This window comes from Mugil cephalus, chromosome 7 (assembly GCF_022458985.1).
Source record: "Mugil cephalus isolate CIBA_MC_2020 chromosome 7, CIBA_Mcephalus_1.1, whole genome shotgun sequence".
Classification (NCBI taxonomy): Eukaryota; Metazoa; Chordata; class Actinopteri; order Mugiliformes; family Mugilidae; genus Mugil; species Mugil cephalus.
In genome coordinates, this window is record NC_061776.1 from 13,243,705 (window position 1) to 13,263,949 (window position 20,245).

Below are 20,245 nucleotides of genomic sequence, written 5' to 3' on the forward strand. Positions count from 1 at the left end.
AGATTACTCTGCCTTTATCCACTGCCCACAGGTGCCATCTCCACCCCCCCCACCCTCTCATCCATGCCAAAGCACGCTGCCAACAATGGGGGAGGACTATAAAAGGATATGCCATTGTGCTTCTATTTAAGACAATCATTGCCGTGTGTGCGTTTGTGTGTGTGTTCATCATGAGGATAGGGATGGAAAAATATATTAGCAGAGATCTGAGGCCTGGATCCCTCTCTTAATCAGGCTATTTCCATCAACACAAGTGAGACCTTGTGCGACCTGACCAATCTTAGACTCTCGACCTTGTTTGGTGAAGTGCGGTTGTTACTAGTGAGGAGGGGGGTTTGAAGAAATCGATGATTGCCAAATGAGAGGGGAAGCTGTTTGAATTGCAACTCCTCAATGCCGCGTGATGAACAGCAATTACCCTTGATTATTATTCCAAATTCCCACCAATGAGGCGGCATTAGTCAGTGATGCGCCGTTATGATGACCATTTATCTGGTCTGATCAGAGGGATTTTCGGGGCATTAAACTCAAATCCATCCCGAAATAGGATGCGCACAATGCTGTTCCCGCCTGAGCTCAGGCTTTTGAGTGCAATGTGAACAAGCCTCTCTTCGAAGTTGAGTGTCAAAAGCGTGGAAGTCACGGAAGTAATCTGGAATGACACTGAGTGCCACTTTGTAAAGATGCCACTCACACTCGAACGGAGACAGACTTTTTAGACATAGCGGTGGCCGGGTTTGTGTTTTTGTTCCTGTTTATGTGCTGGTCTTATGAAATATAGATCACATAAGTGTGAATGAGTCAGATGAATTAATCTAGTGTAGCATCCGCCAAAGGTAATCCTTGCCATTCATATTAGCTTTAATGTTCTTTAGAGTTTTAAACTAATCAATTCTTGGTTAAAGTGCTCATTAACGGGGCTGTTAGTACCTGTTGCATCCACCCTGTAATCTTAGTGTCAAGCCAGTAGAACTACATTTGCGCATTTTAAAAGCCTTTTCTGTTTAGTTAATATCTGACAAACATTTGCACCGTGTTCTATATGAATTTGTTAAAATAGATTTCAACAATTAACTGTTATTAAATTCACCAGCGTTTAAATTATTAAAACTATTTAAGGATGATATTCTCCCATTAGCTGCAATTGTTTTGGTTCATTTTAATCTCACAATAACGCCTATAATTATAATTACTACTGGAGTGCATACCTTAGTTGGGCTGCCTGCAGTCCCAAGGCACTCAAAAGGACTGTATTAATGCTAATATCTAAATTAGTTGAGCATCTCCCTGAAGCCACTTTGTTGCTGTATATGTTAAGGCAGCCTTGGGCAGGTTGTAAACAGGGGCAGACGTGGATTGAAAGTGACATTTTCATTTGTGAACTGATGCTGCAATCTGTTTTGATTTGGCATCCGGTGGCACATGGAGAATGAAGCGTGTAGCCATTCGTAGGTAAATGGAAGTGGACGCACACAAACACACACAGAATACGTCCTGTGTTTTTGTGGGTTCTTGGTTCGAATCAGGTGTAGGTACCAGATTGGCTGGGGGAGTATCCGGCGCTTATAGATGACGTCAACTACGTGTTCGGCTACGGACTGCGAGATTGGTTCGTGGTTTGACAACACGAGTTTAATTTATTTTTCACTTTATTTTTATGCTTGGAAGAAATTAAACATTACTCATAATAAATAAATAAAGTATTAAAATAGCAAAATAATTCAAGTTCAGTCCATTCATTTGTATAGACCCCTTCACAGTTTGTAAACAATGTGACGTTTTTTGAGGGGCGGGGCTTAACTGGATGTTAGTCATCTTAAACACTATAGCTTGTAAACATCAGTTAACGTATTTCAATGGACTGTTTTGGCAAGAATAGATGAGGAAAACGCATATTCTAGATAATATACTAATACACTCACTCTCCGTGAGACCGTGAGTGTTACTTTAAAAAGTTGACTGACTGATGGGACCATATTCACCGACCCCTACACTCTCACTCACTCACGATTTGACCAAAGGAGGACACAGAGGGGATGTCTGACCTTTCTGTATCAAGTGAAGCCTCTCCAACAAAGATATTAGAAGAAGTGAGTGGAACCACTGTGGAGGTTAACGTAGTAAATGCAACTTCTGCTTGGACACCCCTGAGACACGCAGGTAAGGTCGCGTTAGCTCGCGGTTAGCATTAGCATCAACATGTAACAAGAATTCCCTAAATAAGCATTAACTTAACGTAATTTCAGTCACACTTTATTCTAACCCATAATGTTATCCAGGTTGAAACTGATGATGCATTAGATATTAGTCTTATCTGATATGAACTGACTGACAGTGGCTGGTATGTGATTAAACTTTAAGTTAGTGATTTTTCAGTTTTGGCACCAAAATATACAGCAAGACATTTTCATGGTTGAAAGTGACAATGTTCGCCTCAAGATTACCTCTGTTTTGCCTCCAGTAAACATTGTGATGTCACAGTGACTTAGGCCATTAAGGGGTCTAGTAGTAAAAGATTAAATAATAATGCAACTTTTATCAATTTATCCAAAGAATAAAAGCACAAAACAAAATCGCTAAGTTGATCTGCTGTGCTAAAACCGCTAACCTCTCTTACACTTGTCCAACCAATTATAACATGCAACGTCATCATCCCTAGCAACTATGCGACGTCATCTGGAAGCGCCTGGTACGTACACCGGCCGGCTGTGGCCTGTTCTCCCTGTGTCTGTGTGGGTTTTCTCTGGCCACTCTGTCTTCCTCCCACCGTCCAAAGACGTGCTCGTTAGGTTGATTGATGATTCTGAATTGGCCGTAGGTGTGACTGCTGCTCTCTGTCTTTCTGTGTTGGCCCCGCTGTAGACTGGAGACCTCTAAAAATTGACAGCTGTGCTAGGTTCCAGCCCCCCCGCGGCCCTCCAGAGGACAAGCGATTATAGAAAAGGAACAAATGGATGAATGAATGTCACTGTACACAATACCTCCACTCTGCAGACTGATCATCATTACAACCCTTTATACTGAAAGATGTTACTAGACAGCTGCTGTGGGCTTGTCCTTAAAACTGTCTCCCACTGAGTCCATGTGTCAAACGTGGCAACCGGTCAAGTCAGAAGTGGCAAATGGTGAGCAGGAGCCTTCATTGTCATTTGTTGGGCTGACACTGTTCATCCATTTGTCTCTAACCCCCAACCCAAGACCCCCAGGAGAGGAGATTTCTTGAAATTAATTGTGGCAACAGCCAATCTTTGCAAGTGCAAGTTTTCTGGGAGACTGTATGGATGATTGTGGTGGCTCACGTTACTGTAGCTTGATCTGTCAATAACAGTTTGCAAGGAGGATTTGAAATGCATTACGGCGGGTTAATACAGCCAACAGAAGACACTAAATCATAATCAGCGATCAAGAGAATAGCGTCCTTTAAATAAAATTAAGAGGGCAGAAAAAAACAATAATTAGGCCTGCTCTGCTCCTCTTGTCTTTGTGCCTGGTCTGGCATGGAAGAGATGGGTCATGAAATCATTAAGTAATCACCAGATTAGTGCGTGCTGGAGAACAAATAAGCCACGGCTGCAGTTTGTTCCTCATTATTTCCAAACAGCCCACGACTAAAGTTGTTAGTGTCTGGCTTGAATTAACCTACATAGAGACACAGGCAGAAACTGTGTATGTCAGTCCGTGTATAAATGGATCCAGCCCTGCATAGCTCACTGCCAACCCCCCTCCCTTCAGACCCCGCCAGGTGATTGCCATTGACAGGATGACAATGCCCTGACATGACCAACCGCGTACTGTCAAGCTCTTAAAACATCCAAGACCTGTGCAGCTTGCTATTTTGGAGTTGCTCTGTTGTCCGGCTGCTATGTCCTTTGGAAAGGCTCCAATCTGTGCACAAAGCCAATTGTTATTCTGACCCGTCAGACGACCTTCAGGGCAGCTGTGGTCTTTGTGTTGCTTTAACAGCCCAGGCTACAGCAGGGATGTCATAAAAAAAAAAAAAAAAAAAACAGCCCAAAATGTGCCGGTCCAATCCAGATGTGTCACTTGAGCAGTATTAATGTTAGTGTCACTGACATGCAAATTGCTTCTGAGGCAATATATTTCACCCTGCTGTCATGTGTGTGCTGTAATAGTGGCTATGAGTGTGAAATGCAGGGGTAGGAAGAGGAAGTGGCGAGTAAAGACAGTTAATCAGGCAATTATTTTTAACGAGTCTGAACGCTGAATATCAGCGCTGACTCCACTCCGGTGTTTGCATTATTCACGCAAAAATTAGATTGCTTATTGAGACATCTATTTGACTACAGCCAAAAGACTGACTGACTCTTACTTTGACTTCACAGAATGTTATTGTGAAATCAGGACCGGGCAGCACAGTGACGTGTCCTGGGTTCAAATCAATTCTCTCCCTGTGGACTCCCCGCCTTCCTCCCACCATCCAAAGACATGCTCATTAGGTTAACTGGTCATAGAGGGTATGCATTGACGTCACTGTCGCCTGGGGCCACCCCCCCGCGACTGGCAAAAACACAGTGAAATGTATCAGTAAATACAGCGAGACCGGGGAAAAATGTGGATTATCAGGTCAAATTAACAATTTGACTCAACAATGATCCATACGAACTAGTGTGGATTTGGAACAAAAGTGGATAAGCCTCAGTTTCAGTTAGTTTTAGGTCATTTCAGTTATGATAAATGTATCGGCCGTAACTACGCCAAAACAACAACCTCGACAAACTTATCTCACAGCCCTCTATGACGTAACTTAAGGTATGACTTCATCTAAAAATGCAGCATAAATGAATATTACCTGATGCTAAATGTGAACCACAACACCATGTTTCGGTGCCTGGATTCCAGTTGTTTCTTCATAATCCAGCGATCCATGTTCCTCTCTTTTCTCTGGCAGACATCTGTAAAAATATATCTCCGACTGCTTTTCAAATCTGTTGCTACAGTCAATCGCACAACAGCTCTTCCCCATTTTCTGATTCATTTAACAGTTTAGACAGTATTAAAGCCTGTGATTCAAACTAATGCTGCTAATCTCCGTGCTCAACTGTCACTTTTTGCCACTCAGCGGCCGTAACCACGGAGACGTCCGTTTGCCGTGACGTCACGTGCACGCCCTCTATTCTAAACTGGCGACCTGTTCGGGGTGCACCCTGCCTCTCGCCCCAGAGACAGCTGGGATAGGCTCTGGCCCCTCCAGAGGACAGAAAATGAATATGTAAACAAATAAATAAACGAGAACACAGAATTAAATCCTCCCAGAATCGATTCCAACCGTTGAAATTGATGTACTGTTACACCGTGGACGTAGATAGATTCATAATTTCCATCCCGCTTAAAAAAGTAATAAACTTTGTATCTTGCAATGAGTTGGCATAAATATAACATACAGTACATTCACTGGCGGGTGAATATGGCGTGAGTCTCTTTCCCTACTATTTATACAGCACCACCAGAAAGCATCACTATCTTAATGCCGCCTAATTGTGGTGGAACCCTTACTGACATTTAGATTTCTTCAAAGTGCAGCATTGAGAGTGTGCAGCGCTGTAACTGCATTAACAGATATTCCCCAGTGAGCCCGTGTTACGGCTCCGCAGGCCTTGGGCGACACTGCTCCACTGTAATCATTTACGAGCACTCAGGATACACCGTGTCCACGCCAATGTTAATACTAATAAGGCGGTTAATATACCAGCTGGATTCCTGGCAGATGTGACGTGGCCATTATCAGATCCACACCACGCCAGTCAGTGAAATGAAAGAGCATGTGATTGTGTCCCCAGTCCAAATATGACCCCATGTGGAATCCAGTTTACTGTGCTGAGTAAACGAGAGTGCCAACCTGTACAGGCTCCCCTCCAACATAGACTCGGTTGCCATGTTGTTTGGCAGCACTTCCTATTTAGTAAAGATAATATAAACACAGGTTTTTCTGGGACACACAGCAGGATTTCCTCAAAAACATGTTTGTGTTGTACTGTTAATATTTACATGCGTTTTTTTGTGAGATTGCGCGTTGCCAGAAAGCAACATACGGTTCATCCAAGAGCTCATGCATGAAAGATGATAGCCTGAAAAGTAATGGGAAAGTAGTATGGTTCATTCAGGGGCAGGCTTCCAGTCCATAAACCTTCGGTAGAGGTTGTCAACATCTGTGCCGTGGAACACCAACTGGACCACACTGCCCCCTTATGTTCACAGGGCAACTAGCATGGCCCTTAAATGCCAGTGATGCCTCTCCTGAATCCCCAGTTTCATACATATATGTCATAATTTTACTTTTCTACAGTGACACTTTTTATTTATTTTTTTTCCACCTATATTTCTCAACATGAGTTATCGTCAGAAAATCTATTTGAGATGTTGTCCTGCTGAGACACAACCCTGAATCCTTCAGACAACCTTGCTAAAAAGTATCCTTACATAAGTTTGAGGTCACATCAGCCACCACATTCTGTTTTCTGTGTATTGTCAGCCTGTACCCCGCTCTGCACGCATACCATACATCTTACTCACATGAGTCGATAAGAAGAATGAAAAGATTTACTGAGATACATACTGTATATTGATCCTCCTGGGGATAGTCGACCTCTGAATTTTACTCAGCGGAGCAGCGAGCAGCCTCGTGGTGACCACTACAAAACCGTCGCCGTGAGGCGCTGACGCAACAAACTGTGGTGACAAGCGCTCATTTATTTTAAAATTGCTCTCTCGGCTGTGATCTTTGCACAATGCGAGTCACACCGCATGGGCAATTGGGTTTTCAAGATAGTCCACCACTTTTAAGCCGTGAAAAAAGGAAGGAAACTTTTCCTGGTTACGTGACAAACAACGGCTGAGGAAGATCACATGGAACTCAAATCCCCAAAACAGCCGCTGGGGCTTCTGAGCTTGCTCGGCCCGGCTGATTGATTTTGCTGCGCACGCTCTTTTTGCCATCTTGTTGGACTTTGACATCATTTACACCCGCCCCCCACAAACTGTTTTTGTTTTTTGGTAGAGTGCGATCTGTCTGTACAGCTCCCCTCCGGTTGCAAAACACTTTGGTTACTTGGGAATTTGTTGACACCATAGGACATATTTGACAGCTTGTTAAATTCTGCTGGTGCTGCGCTGTCTGCACGTTCCTTATTTGGCTTTTATGAGGTTGAAAATAAAAATTAAAAAAAAAAGAAAATCAGTGATATTTTTGCCAGCGCGGAACGTCGCAAACCTGTTGATGCCTTATATTTCCGAGCCACGTGTTGCACCAGATACAGACGTGCAGGCGGAGTTAGGTCCATGATATCATGAAGACCTGCGCATGTGAAACCTACGTCCAGAGAGACAGGGATGACGTTTCTTTGACCAGATTTGCTGCTTTACTCTATTTCTGGGGTATACCTTTGGGAGACCTGGGCGGGCGAGCTGTCAAGACAACAAGAGTCATCTCAGAGAAGATGAGCTGACCCCACTCCAGCTGGAAATAGCTCCCCCTTGGAGGATTTCACCAATTGTTTGGAGACGAAGGAAGTGTGCTGACTGCATTCCCACTTCTTCAGATCTCAAACACAGCAACTGGAACTGTTTAAAAATTAACTCAAGACGAGGAGGCCGTTCCAATTTCAATCTCACGTGCTTTTTTGGGTGGGGGGTGGGGGGTGGGGGGTGGGGAGGGTCATGTGGCGATCGTGTGAAATTGCGCATTTCCCACGAACACGACGAACGAGTTAGGTTGCCGAGCGCAAGCCTCTCGCACGCGAATCAGATATGCAAATGCCATTGTCGGTGATACAAAAGAGGTGAAGGGCGACACAAAAACACATGTGGAAATGATCCGACCGAAAGTATAAATAGAAACCTTCACATGTGGCGTCATGCATTCTACATGAAAAGTGGAGAGTAAATAAATAAATAAATAAATAAATAATAAAAAATGTTCACGGTCGAAAACTAGTCCAAACGTACATGTGCTTCGGATTTACATGTGGCTTTTTACTGGATATGTGTTAGACACACATACAGTGACAGTGTTCCTGGATTGCTGCAGATGTTTGACATATAGTGAAAATGTAAAGAGGATAGAATAATTGCAGCGAATTATAAAGCCGGCTCGTTGTTTGAAAGATAGATAGATAGACAGACAGACAGACAGACTTCATTACATTACATTTTCCAGTCTGTGTTACAGAGCACAGCATGGGCCCTAACTGACAGATCCTTAATGGAGGTGGATATTAATCATTCCAGATGGATGTCAAGGATCAGAAACTGGTGTTCAGTGATAAATATGACGGTGGAGGGACTCAAGACAGGGTGAAAATTAAGAATTAAGTGTTTTATAGCCGGAAATAGGAACCATAGCAAGCAGAACTGACATGGATATAGAATAATTGGCTTAAAGGTGCATTTAACCTTTCAGGGGATAATGTTTCAAAGGAAAACCTTTTTTTTTTTGTTTGTTTGTTTGCTTGTTTTCCAGACAAGAGTGAGAAAGACAGACCCTGACGGTGGCAGCAGAGATTACGCATATGTCACGATGAACATGGTCTCTCTTGTTGATCCTCCACAGTTTACAGAATATAGAGTTTCCCGCGGAGGCACAGCGGGGCGCACGCTTCTGCATCATAAGTAAGCGTGACCACGTCGTAATGCTTTTTACTCGCGACAGCGTTCATACTGTTCATTATCTCACACCCCGGGGAATAACCTATTCACCATGGGAATGAAGCCTGGGGTGATTATTACAGTACTACCATGACCCCATAGAAAGATGAAGCACCGGTTTAAAAAAAAAAGAAAAGGGGGAATTTGGTAATTCATTAATAATATTGTTCAGCACAAATGCAAAGGTGCACATTGTTAAATGGAGCAGCTGCAGTTTGTGACTGTATTTCTGCCTTTGTCTCAGATTTACTGATCAAAGAGACACGTTAAGATTGACTGCACATTCAAAAAGAACCGACTGACTTGCTTTATTGTAGATTTCTTATTTTTTTTACGTGCATTAAGCAATTTCTGCTACAACTCAACTTGTATCTTGACTTCCTCAGTACGTTCACATTAGAACACCACGTTTTTACTATGTTTTTTTCCATAGTTTCCATAGTTTTTCCATAATTAAATAATAAATATCAAACATTCTCATCCATTAACTCAGCTAAACCTACCTCATTGGGTAGTGGTGTTTGAAATAATTTCTGAACAACGTGGTCACAAATGAACTTCCGTTAACTCCCACCACTGCAGTGTTATTGTCCATTTCAACCATCTCTCATCCAAAACACACACAGAACTTGGCTACGGCTCAATAACAATAATGGCAAAGCATCTGTATGTTTGCAAACTCCATTTAAGAATGGAAGGCATGCACGCGTACTGTGCACGCTCAGATCTAACTGCACATGTAATGGAACTTTTATACGGGATGATGCTACCACAACGCTGCTCGAGGATAAGTGACTTAAGTGCTTTTCTTTCACGTCTCTGATCTGTGTGACAGCAGCATGTGACTGTCATGCCGAAGGATTATTCTCTCTGATGGATAATGCATACGTTGTCTCGCTGCTCACCAGCAGTCCATCACCGCGAGACAGCCACGGAAAGCTTTCACGCTAATGTTTCTCTTTCATTCCAGCGTGTCTGTGTTTGCCGCTTTGTGTACGCCGCATTGCAAACAGCAGCAGCCCTGTGAGGCGATTACCAAATCACACAATCATTCTGCTATCGTAGCCACGGCTTTGCATGCTTTGGTAGCTGGAATATTTACACTTAAACGGTTGTTGACTACTACTGAGAGCGCACATGCAAAAAAAAAAAAAAAAAAACGCAAAAAAACACAGCATTGTGTTCTCAGCTGTTAGAGAACAATAGATTATGCAGCACTGATTATGTGTGTCAGTAGTTCCCCCGGCAGAATTAGTTAGGAGTGGGGCTCTGTGTTCTGCTTTAAGAAAAAAAAAAAAAAAAAAGACGTTTCATCTTCAAACAGCTGGACATCTTCACACTTGAGCTGGTCTAAAGAGGACATCAGGCTGACCGTTGGCCTCGGAGCAGCGGGTAGTAAAGGCTTCACAATCAGAAAGGCCACATTTTTAAATGGCAACATCAGCTCTGCCTGCTTCACAGATGGAAACCACCGGAGACAGGCACAACTTTAACCTTTGTGTTCTGTTTATGCTTTATTCAGTGTCTTGGGGGCCCCCCGGGGTCATCTTTAACCTGTTAGTGTGCAGTTGTTGTTTTCTTAAAGGTCTATATAACAACTGCTTTTGAGACAGATGCGGCAGCAGACACGAGAAAAGACTTCTTCCTCTTCTTCATGAACACTGTTTTTCTTATTGGCAGATTCACAGTGGCAGCGAGGAAATAAAGCCCACAAAGAAATAAATCTGTCAGATCATTTGGTGTTTTATTTTGCCATCATTTTTATTATTATTTTATTTTTTATCATTATTATTATTTCACCAATAACTTTTAGACTCTACTTAAGTCTCATTGCAACAGACGGTGCCTCAGATTAAAAAAAAAAAAAAAAAAAAAAACGGACCTCTCCTGCATTATGTCTCGGTAATTCAATCTCACTAGATGCAGGTTTTGAGAGACTGCAGGGGAAAAAAGTGGTTTGGCCGCGGCCCCGCGATCTGTTGAATGTGCAGTTTGTTTGAGGGGTGAGAAAATATGTCATTTCGGAGTCGTGGTTTATTCCAACGCAAGAGGGAGCGCACCAATGAGAGGCGTCTACGTCCCACCCATACCTGCCTCCTTTCCGCCTCTCTCCCCCCTCCACCCCTCCCGTTTCCATCCACATACTCACTACTGAACACGACCTGCCGCCTGCCACATCTGGAGCCGCTTCCCCAAACGGGAAACTTCAACTTTATTTATTTATTTTTTTGTTTTCTTTTTACGCTGCGCACAAACGCTCCGGCGTTTGCGAATTTGTCAGATCGTCAGGGCGAATTTGGTTTTCTCTTGGTAGTAAGTAGAGATTCTTGAAGCCAAATTGGCGTTTCTTATTTTTTTTTTTGTTATTATTATTATTTTACATCACCCATCGTTAAACAAGAGTCCGTTGGGGAGTTTCATGCATTCAGTAGCTGCGTAACTGCCGCGCTAGATTTGTGGTTCAGCGCGTTTTCTTGGAAATGGCACACATATCCACGTTGTCTTTCCTTTGATTCATTTAAAAGTAAGAGGACTCGCAACCGGAGGAAGCGAAGTGCGCCCGATTCATTGAATGAGTTGAATCCCGTCAGTCAGAAAGACACTTATCTGAAAAGTTTCACGCTCTGCCGTGTCACAAGGTTGCTTTCTTCTGTTAAATGTTAAAAGCAAGCCCCGTCCGCCGGTTCGCTGCACGATAGTAGATGGCTGCAGCTGGTGTTGACATGAATCAGAGGCAAATGAAGTTGTGAGATTCAGCAGCGACTGGTGATGGAGTGATACAATTCTGGCTTATTTTTGTCCCGGCGCTGATCTAACGCTTGGAAGAGAAGACTGGAATAAACCATAAGGCGCACAGCTCCATACTGAAGTGTTTAAGTTAGTCTGAGGGGAAATTTAAAAGACCTAAAAATACAGCGTTGGTTTCTTCCCTACAAAGAATCATTTGAACTTCCCACCGCAGAGCGAGAGCGACATAAATAGTTCTGACATGTGGATGTAATTTCAGAAGAGGGGAAAAAAGACAGATGCGGAGAAATAAGGGGAGCGCGCTGAGCCCGAGCATATAGTAGATTATAGGAAATTAAATCGAGGGCAGAGCGAGGCGATTACAGAGTTATGATTTCACGAGCAGCCATAAGCATCAAGAGGCCAGATGGAGTGAAAAAGCACAACTCGGTCCACTTTGAAGAGAGTTAAGTAGATTAAATAATCGCATCTGAGCTTTCACCGGCGTCTGTTTGAGCCCTGCGAGGATTCTTGGAGGTTGACTGACTTGCCTCAGGTCAGGGATGGGATCCTCTCTGCTGCTCCACAATCTGGACTTTCTTCTCATCTCGCTACTCAGCAGTTTTTGCCTGGTAAGTCTTTACATATATATATATATATGTATGTGTGTGTGTTTGCATATGTAGCTGCATACAGCCTTTTATTCTGTGCATACTGTGAACTGCAGAGATTCAGTGGTGCTTCCTCTGTGCGCTGACAGCACGTCAAGCAGAGAGCAGGCAGAAGAGCATCTCCGCAGTGTGTCTGTTTTGCTCTAGGAAATGCAACACCGCCTTTTTATTTGTGTTTTTTTTTATTTTTTATTATTTATCTGACAAAAGTGCATTTAGAGCATGCGTGCAAAATGTTCTCTTAGCTTTTGATTCCTGCAGAATCTGCTCATCCCATCGCTTGCATATCGAGAGTAAAGTTTGTGCAAAGGAAAGATGCTGTCCTCCAGAATAAGGGACAGCAAGAAAGCCGTATCTCTTAACTGCATCCATCCTTAGCTATATCACCAGGAAACATAGGTGGAATTGCATCTGGCCCTAAATTGCGAGAGACGGAGATGAGCATTGACACGAGTACTGATGGTTTCATAAGCGCAGCTTCAGAGCTTAACGCAGCAGCAAACGACAAGCAGCGTTGTATTAGTGTAGTGCAGTTACAATGCGGCGTGTTTGTGTAAAACAGAGCCGGGTAACCCGGTTCTCCTCGATTAGGCAGGGCTTTGACTCTACTACAGAGTAGAGGAGAGTGAAGTTCTCCCCCGCTTTAATATTTCATTCACATTTCCAGCAGCGGCACCTGAACAGCTTCACCTCTCTGTCTCACAGCTGTAGTGATTTACGTTGTGATCCAGTTCAAATGTTGCCATATTGCACACACAAAGGCACACACACTGCGCAGGCAGAGCGGCACACCAAGCTGGGTCTGTGTGTTTTGGCTGAGGCTGTTGTGCATTCAACAGGCAGCTCGCCCAGGCTCTGAGGTACAGTGCATTTTCCCAGTGATGTGGTCCATCACTGTACCGCACTGGACCTCTAGGCTCATTGGTTTAGATGGCGGAGGAAAACAATTATAACACAGCCATGTATTTATAGCTGATTCAACATTCAGTCGTTAAAAGGCTCTGTCTGTGATTGGTGTTTACCCGTTTTTAAGTTCGGTGTTTGCTCAGTCTTCCTCGCCACAAAAAAGTATTTTTTTTTTTTTTTCTCCAAACTGTGACCAAACAGGACGTCGATTTTACTGACTCTAAACTGAGAGTGGAAAGTCCGCGTCTGTGTTCAAAAGGGAGAATATGAAGCTTTTTTGAAAATTGACACATGCAGCAGTCAGACTAGGGCAGGGGTGTCAAACCCATGTTAGTTCAGGGGCCGAGCACAGAATCATTTCATCTCAAAGGGGCCAGACCTTCAAATAATGACAACTTCAAATGTTTCCCTTTGTTTTAGCACGAGGAAGTACATTATGAAAGTGTTGACATTTAATGAACTGCACTATTACAAAAGCTTTTATGAACAAACAGATGTTTCTTAAGAAAAAGAAGTGCAATTTCTGTATGTCTCAATGTTGTGTTATGTCCACAGCTCTTACTAAAATTGTGTGAAACCTAGGAAAAGTAGTTACTTTTATTTGAAAATTTGCAGTTAATGTCTTCAATGTAATTTTTGCACTTTGCAAATTCATCCCGCGGGCCAGATCGGACCCTCTGGCGGGCCGCTTGTGGCCCGCGGGCCACATGTTTGACACCTGTGGACTAGGGGATCGTGTCACTTTCCAGAGGCTTAGCATGTAAGTGACCGCGCGTCACGCGTGTCAGCGAGGGACACGTTGCAAAATTTGCAGCTCCCTTTCACGTGTCGTCCATTTTTATCCAAAGGGAAATGCATGCATTGATGCAAGGATGGGTGAGGATCATCTCCAGCGGGTTTCACACCTCCGTACTCAAGATGCGGAGGCACAGACAAAGCCTCACGGCTCACTGAGCCTCATTCAGCGTGGCTGCCTGTCTCACTCGCCCAGTAATTGAATTTATTAAGAGGAAGCCCCGGTTTCTACCTCATGACTGTGTTTTCCTCCGCTTACGGATTGCATGAGTCTGAATCCTCACTAGCATGCGCGTATCTGCATGTACCTGCCACAACCAGGAATCGTGTCAGCTGTGGACAAACTCAGCGAGCACTCGCACGTTTTGAGGAGTTTGGCTAAATGTGCGACGAAACTTTTCCTTTTTTTTTACGGCTCAGTGTGGCCAGAACGTCTCGATTCAGTGGGCGGAACCGCCATTTTCCCCCCTCAAACTGCCACTGAACTGAATTGACTGGTGCAGATCTGTTAAAATCCCCCCGCAAGTGTCAATTTTCTGGCAATTTTTCTCTGCCGGCGAAACAGCTCAATTCCTCTTTATTGGTGCAGTCAATCAATTTAAAACCTCAGGAACGCGGCTGAGGTCGTCAGCCTCACCAAATTGAACACAACCAGAGAAAGAGAGGAGAGGCGCGAGCAAAGAGAAGCCTTTTTAGCACAAACCAGTCCTTCACTTTTGCCTGTAAGTCGTCATTTAAAATGCCCTGCCGTTAATGCTCCCAAAAAGCACCCAGGCACGCCTCGTATAATAACCTTTCAGAGTAGCTTTATCCATCTCTATCAAATTATCCTCAATAGAGTTTTACAACGCAGATTAGAGAGCTGGATAATCTCATCCCAATCTGTCCCTGGTAATTAGGGGCAGCAGATATCTTCTCACTAATTTAAATGAACTGCGGGTGCATTTGTGAAATAGGCTTTAATAGTGCAAATTATTTATTTATTTTTCGTGCGCCCTTTTGACTGGTCTCCGGTCTGACTTGTGATAATTTCCCTTTCCCGCCCGTGTCCGTGTTTGTGTGGGTCAACAGCCCACGATGTGTGTCTGAAGGAGCCCGAAATGAACCGTCCTCATAAATGAATGCATTCTGTAAATGAGCTTTTCACGTCGTAATTTACACAAAACTGCTGAGACTACCGCCTGTTTGATTGCCCCGTGCAATTAGTATGCAGCGTCACGCGAAGAGTTACTTGAAGAAAATTCTCTGGACTTGTTCAATAAACAAACTGGGGACAAAATACTGTGAATAAATGAATACATTTTAGAGTCTCAGCTTCCTTTTTAGAAGTTATGGGATCCAGTAAGACCCTAACTGTTAAGATAGCTGCTGCAGTATTAATGCAGCAAACCCTTATTCACTGTTTTTCAGCTGTTTTTCCATTTAAAACACAAAAGGCACAGACAACATGGAAGTAAAACTCCTATAATTGTATAATGATAACCTTTTTCCTTGTCACATATGTCACATTTGACCAGTGAGAGTAGGTCATCGCATAAACAGGATAAATACATCATGTGTAAGGTTTAGTACTTGAGCTGTGGGTAGGACGTTATGATTCTTGGTTTTCTTCTTCTTCTTGGGGTTAGAATCTGCCATAGATTAAATAATAATAATGTTTCATAAGAATAATATATATAAAGAGTTCACATAGAGAAAAAAAAGTATTTCATATTTTTTTTATTATATTGTATTTGCTCAGGAAGAGTAGGATATTGCGATTTAACCTTGATATTTTAGATCATAGGTCATCAACAGGGGGTCTGCGACCCCTAGGGGGCCCGCGGAGGCACTTGCAGAGGGCGGTCGCAAAATCTTTGGTTTATTAGACTTTTGTTTTTTAACTTTTACACACAAACTTAAATTTCTTTAAATCCACCTTAACATGGATCTGATATATTTTAGTAAAGGGATAAGGAATAGGTTAATATTGAATGCAAAATTATAATAATAATGCATATTTATAAAAAGCACTAGTTTAATATAGAACACATATAGTAGGTAGGGTCCCACTACTTAATCTCTCATAAGTGTGGGGGTCCTTGGCCTAAAAAACATTGAAGAGCCCTGTTTTAGATGAAGGGTCAGTCTGTAAATTTTATTTGACTGTTAAATGTTAAATGCATTTTTACTCTTACATGGGTCTTTAGTGCATTGTTAAGTGTGGTGAACACAGATTTCATTTCATCTACTCACTGTGTTCAAACAGTTTGGATTGATCTTAATTCGCGTCCCTTATCAAGTCCCATTAAGACACAATGGAGCAACAAATCCCAGCCAAGAACAAGTTACACATCGCAGGATACACTTCTGTCAGTTTGCGTGTCACATCATATCCCTATCGTTATCATCAGACTGCTGTATTTTGTTTTCATATTATATTTTTTTTGTTTTTCTTCGGGACGTGAAGGTGTCAGATTTTTTGTGTGCTTGGATACTTTTTGTTCTTCGTGAGTAAATTCTGACTGTTTCTCAGTGGCAGACGCATGGAGGGGGTTGCTTAAGACCCACTTTTAGGGTTCAGGTTGGAATCAGGTTTAACCATGGCCCCTAAGAGCTCAGTTCACTGCAGCTTCGCGAAACTAAGAAGCTGAATATGGACAACTTAAAACTTTGAAGGGTCAGAGCATTGAGTCCTTAGTGTCACTTTATAATTCAACTGTTAACAAGAACAGAGTAAAGATATATAGCATGATAGCAAATGTCCTCACAGATATAGCCATAGAAATGTGTGTGTGTATGAATTTGATGCACGGTCAGGTTTTATTGTGTGACCTTTACTTCCCAGGGAGGGAAAAGAAAAGCCGGAGGAGGTGTGTCATCACTGATTAAATAGCATAGTGCTACCTTTGTGTGAAAAGTCACCAGAGTTTTTTCACTGCTTTCAGACCATCAGAACGATACGGATTTTGAGATCTGCCATGTTTGTGCTTTTAAGAAGGTTATAAGAAATCTGTGTGTACCAGTTTCCTCTCACCGCTCAGAATAATTAAAGTTAGAAGCATCCAGTCTTCACTTCATCTTAGTTTGTCCAGTCAGTCTGATTTGAGCAGCTAAAGACCCGTTGAGCTGATTGCTCGATCAAGTTTGCGCAAATGGAGAGAAACTACCCACCAGGCCGTTAGGGGATGGGCCATGTGGGCTGTGTGAATCCACCGAAATCCACACCAGAAAGAACAACATTGTCGTAGATGATATATGTGATCAGAATGGACTTTTAGCAACCTTCCTATGCCTTGGGAATCTGTATGTGTGATCTGACATGTTTTGATTATAGCTTGGTTCCTACCGGTAGTCATTTGAAAACCATTTTCCTCATTGTGGGGCTCTCTCTCTCTCGAAGATGTTAATTTAAAGTGTAGTATGGTCATTTGTACTGGTTCTCCATGCTTCCCGCACATGACAAGCCTTTTTGTTATGGGCGGTTTAGGCCTCGGCGTCAATTTGATGTGTACTTCGACCCCAGCGCTGTAGCTGCCGTGCACTTTCCCAGAAATGTAACTACAGGCTATGGTGATGCAGACCGCAACAGCTGTGATTGGTCCGCTTGGTAGCAGCTTGTTTCCGCTTTAGTATTTCCAGCTACTTCTCCATCTCTGCAATTTTCAAATTAATTGTTCACCGTAGAAAGTGAAGCAAAAAAGACTACTAGCGTACAGAGCGAGTCAGACTGCCGAGCTCGCACTGGTGTTGGCTAGGCGCGTAGGTTACGGCGTCCATGTCCCGCAGAACTCTAAAAGAGCCTTTAGGTCTACTCCACACTGCTCCCTCCTCAGTCATAAAATTAACTGTGATTATCCATAAAAGAATAGCATTTAAACGAACACAAAGAGCCAGTCTGATGAGTCATCAATGAAGTCGACTCCTGTCTTTCGTCATTCATCACGCTGTCTCAAAGTTACATCCATTTGTTTGACCGTGCGCCATGTGGGTTTCATGACCCAGTGATATAACTATCACTGAGCATCAGTAACCATGGCCCGTGTGCCCACACGCTTGGTGATTTCTAAATATAGTCTGGTGTGCTGTAATCAGACGGTTTGCCATGTTCTCTTTTTCCCAACCTCTGCTCTCGCTGAAATTTAGCACATTTTTTGCACAACATTTGTTTTGTCACTGCAGGCAACTAGTTTTAAAGAGCACTTTATACTGCAAGATTTACAGACAGGCGCAACCACAGTGCTGCTGGAGACGCTGTGCACGGTGCAGCCCATATATTGCCCCTCCCCCACCAGCAGAGTACGTGCAGCTGGAAACTGGAAAATGCTTGAACTGGAGGGCTCGACACGCCTTTTATTTATTTATTTATTTAGTTTTACCAAACAAAGTTCTGTTTACTTTATCACTCCGCACCAACACATTACATTCATTAGCAACAGTCCTAACTTTTATTGTTGTTAAGTTAAGGAGTTTGCTAGCTGACGTTTTTTTCTCTCTCTGGCACACTAACAGTGCAGGTTGTCAATCAACCAAAATAAATGTTTATGTTTTTGGTTAAATTGAGACTTAAACATTTGTTATCGTTGTGTCATTTCTATCATATAAATGGAGGGAAAAAAGATAGTATTGGCTCCAAATATTGGCTCAGAAAAATTGGCAGCATGTATCGGCTATCGGCCAATGCTGATGTAAAAACAATTGATATTGGCTCCCAAAAATCCATATCGGTGGGTCTCTACAGTTAACTGTAATCAATGCCAAACACACAAAAATCCAACAATAGTCATGTTTTGTGTTTATTCCATCAAGTTACTCAGAGCATTATTGTTAATTAGCGTCACTAATATGTCCTGCCGGCACAAGCGCTTGTCATTTTAAACTGTGTTGATTTGCTGTTTCGGACACTTTGCTAATGAGAAGGGGAGAGGAGAAATAATGGATTTATTATCGTTTGAACTTTTGCCAACCCAGGGAAAGAAGCCAATCACAGTGTGACCAATTATACATATTTTTCTTACACTCTAATTTTCATTTTCATACAAGAATGTGCACAGCATAGCCTGGCGGTCATTAAGGAGAGCAGATCAACAGTGGCAAGCTGAGGTGGACTCATTGTGCAGGGATCTTGAAAGAAAGTTTCTTCAGCTTTATATTCAAGAGTTTATTATCACGTGCACAGTATAGTTACATGTTTCCCTTTACAATTAAATTCTTCTTCAGAAGCAATATAACACATATAATACAAAATATGCAATAACTAGTGCAAATATCCATGTGCAATGAAAGTTTAAACATGAACTGAACGTAATAAGAAACTGAAAAAGTGAAAAGTGCAGTGTATGACATGAAGTAGTCCAAAGTGTCAACTGTTCAGGAGTGGATATCGGATAATAGCGTCCTATAAATATGCCTGGATTGGCCCCAGGACAAATCCTTAGAATCAGCTGAGGCATTAGGCATTAGGCATTTTTCGGCTGAACAGTTGGGAGAGCTCCCCTGAGAAGTACATACTTCCTAGGGCATTTTTTTTTTCTGTTTACATATGCACCACCAGGTAGGAATGACCTAACTGATATAATAGCTGGTCTCTATTTGGTACAGCAGCCTTCCTTTGTTAACGTGATGGCCCATTTCCCTGTTTTGGTTCAATTTTATTATTTTTTTTAAAGAAGTGTCAAGAATGTTAGGGGCTGTTTATAATATGTGGAGGTTCTCAGCCTACTTGTTTCTTGAGTATTTCAGCTTTGTCTTGTTAGATGCTGCATTTGTATATTTGACCACCCAATACACAACTATGCCATTAAAGGTTCCTGTTATGGTGAAATACCTACATTGAAGTTGCAGCTAAGAGATAAACCTAAAATCAGTAGGGGTGGGTATTGGCAAAGACTTCACGATACGATACGTATCATGATACTTGAGTCGCGATACAATGGATATTGCGATATTATGATATTGTGACATATTACAGTATTCTACATAGTTCACTGAGGAATTTTAAATCCACCTTAAAATACATGTTGTAAATATGCACAGATGACAGTGATAATTGCGCTTGTTGAGAAAAAGCAATCAAAGGAGAAAAAGTGATGGTGGAGGTGCCGAAGTCGTTCATGATTGGCCCAAATCATGACTTTAACATGATATTGAGACAAAATCGATACTGTATTAGAAGAAAAAAATATAGTGATATATGGCCGTATTATATTTTTTCCCACCCCTAAAAATCAGTCAGTCAGAGCTCCCGCAGTGCATACATAATTAAAAAAGGGGGTACTTTTCCAACAGTTGCTGAAAGTATAAAAAAAAGCCCAGATTTTCCTAAGCTATTTATCCAGCACCCTTCCATCCTGTTCCAGGAATGTCTCGTAATTTGCATGCCCCTCATACTTTATTATGAATAATCACCGTACACCGATCTGTAAGTTACTGACGCTGACGCACATTCCTCCTCTCGTGCTACAGTCAGCAGCCTCCCTTTTGGATTGTTGTTTAGTTCAATCAGG

The 20,245-nt window shown here is 42.5% G+C and overlaps 1 protein-coding gene across 1 annotated transcript in view; it reads left to right on the forward strand.

Moving 5' to 3' along the window:
* Positions 1-10,804: 10,804 nt before the first annotated feature.
* pth1r (parathyroid hormone 1 receptor) overlaps positions 10,805-20,245 on the forward strand; it is a 52,601-nt gene continuing 43,160 nt past the window's right edge. Inside the window, exon 1 of the mRNA XM_047590478.1 lies at positions 10,805-12,020. Coding sequence (XP_047446434.1) covers positions 11,952-12,020 — 69 coding nt within the window. The 5' untranslated portion in view covers positions 10,805-11,951. The remainder of the gene's footprint in view (positions 12,021-20,245) is intronic.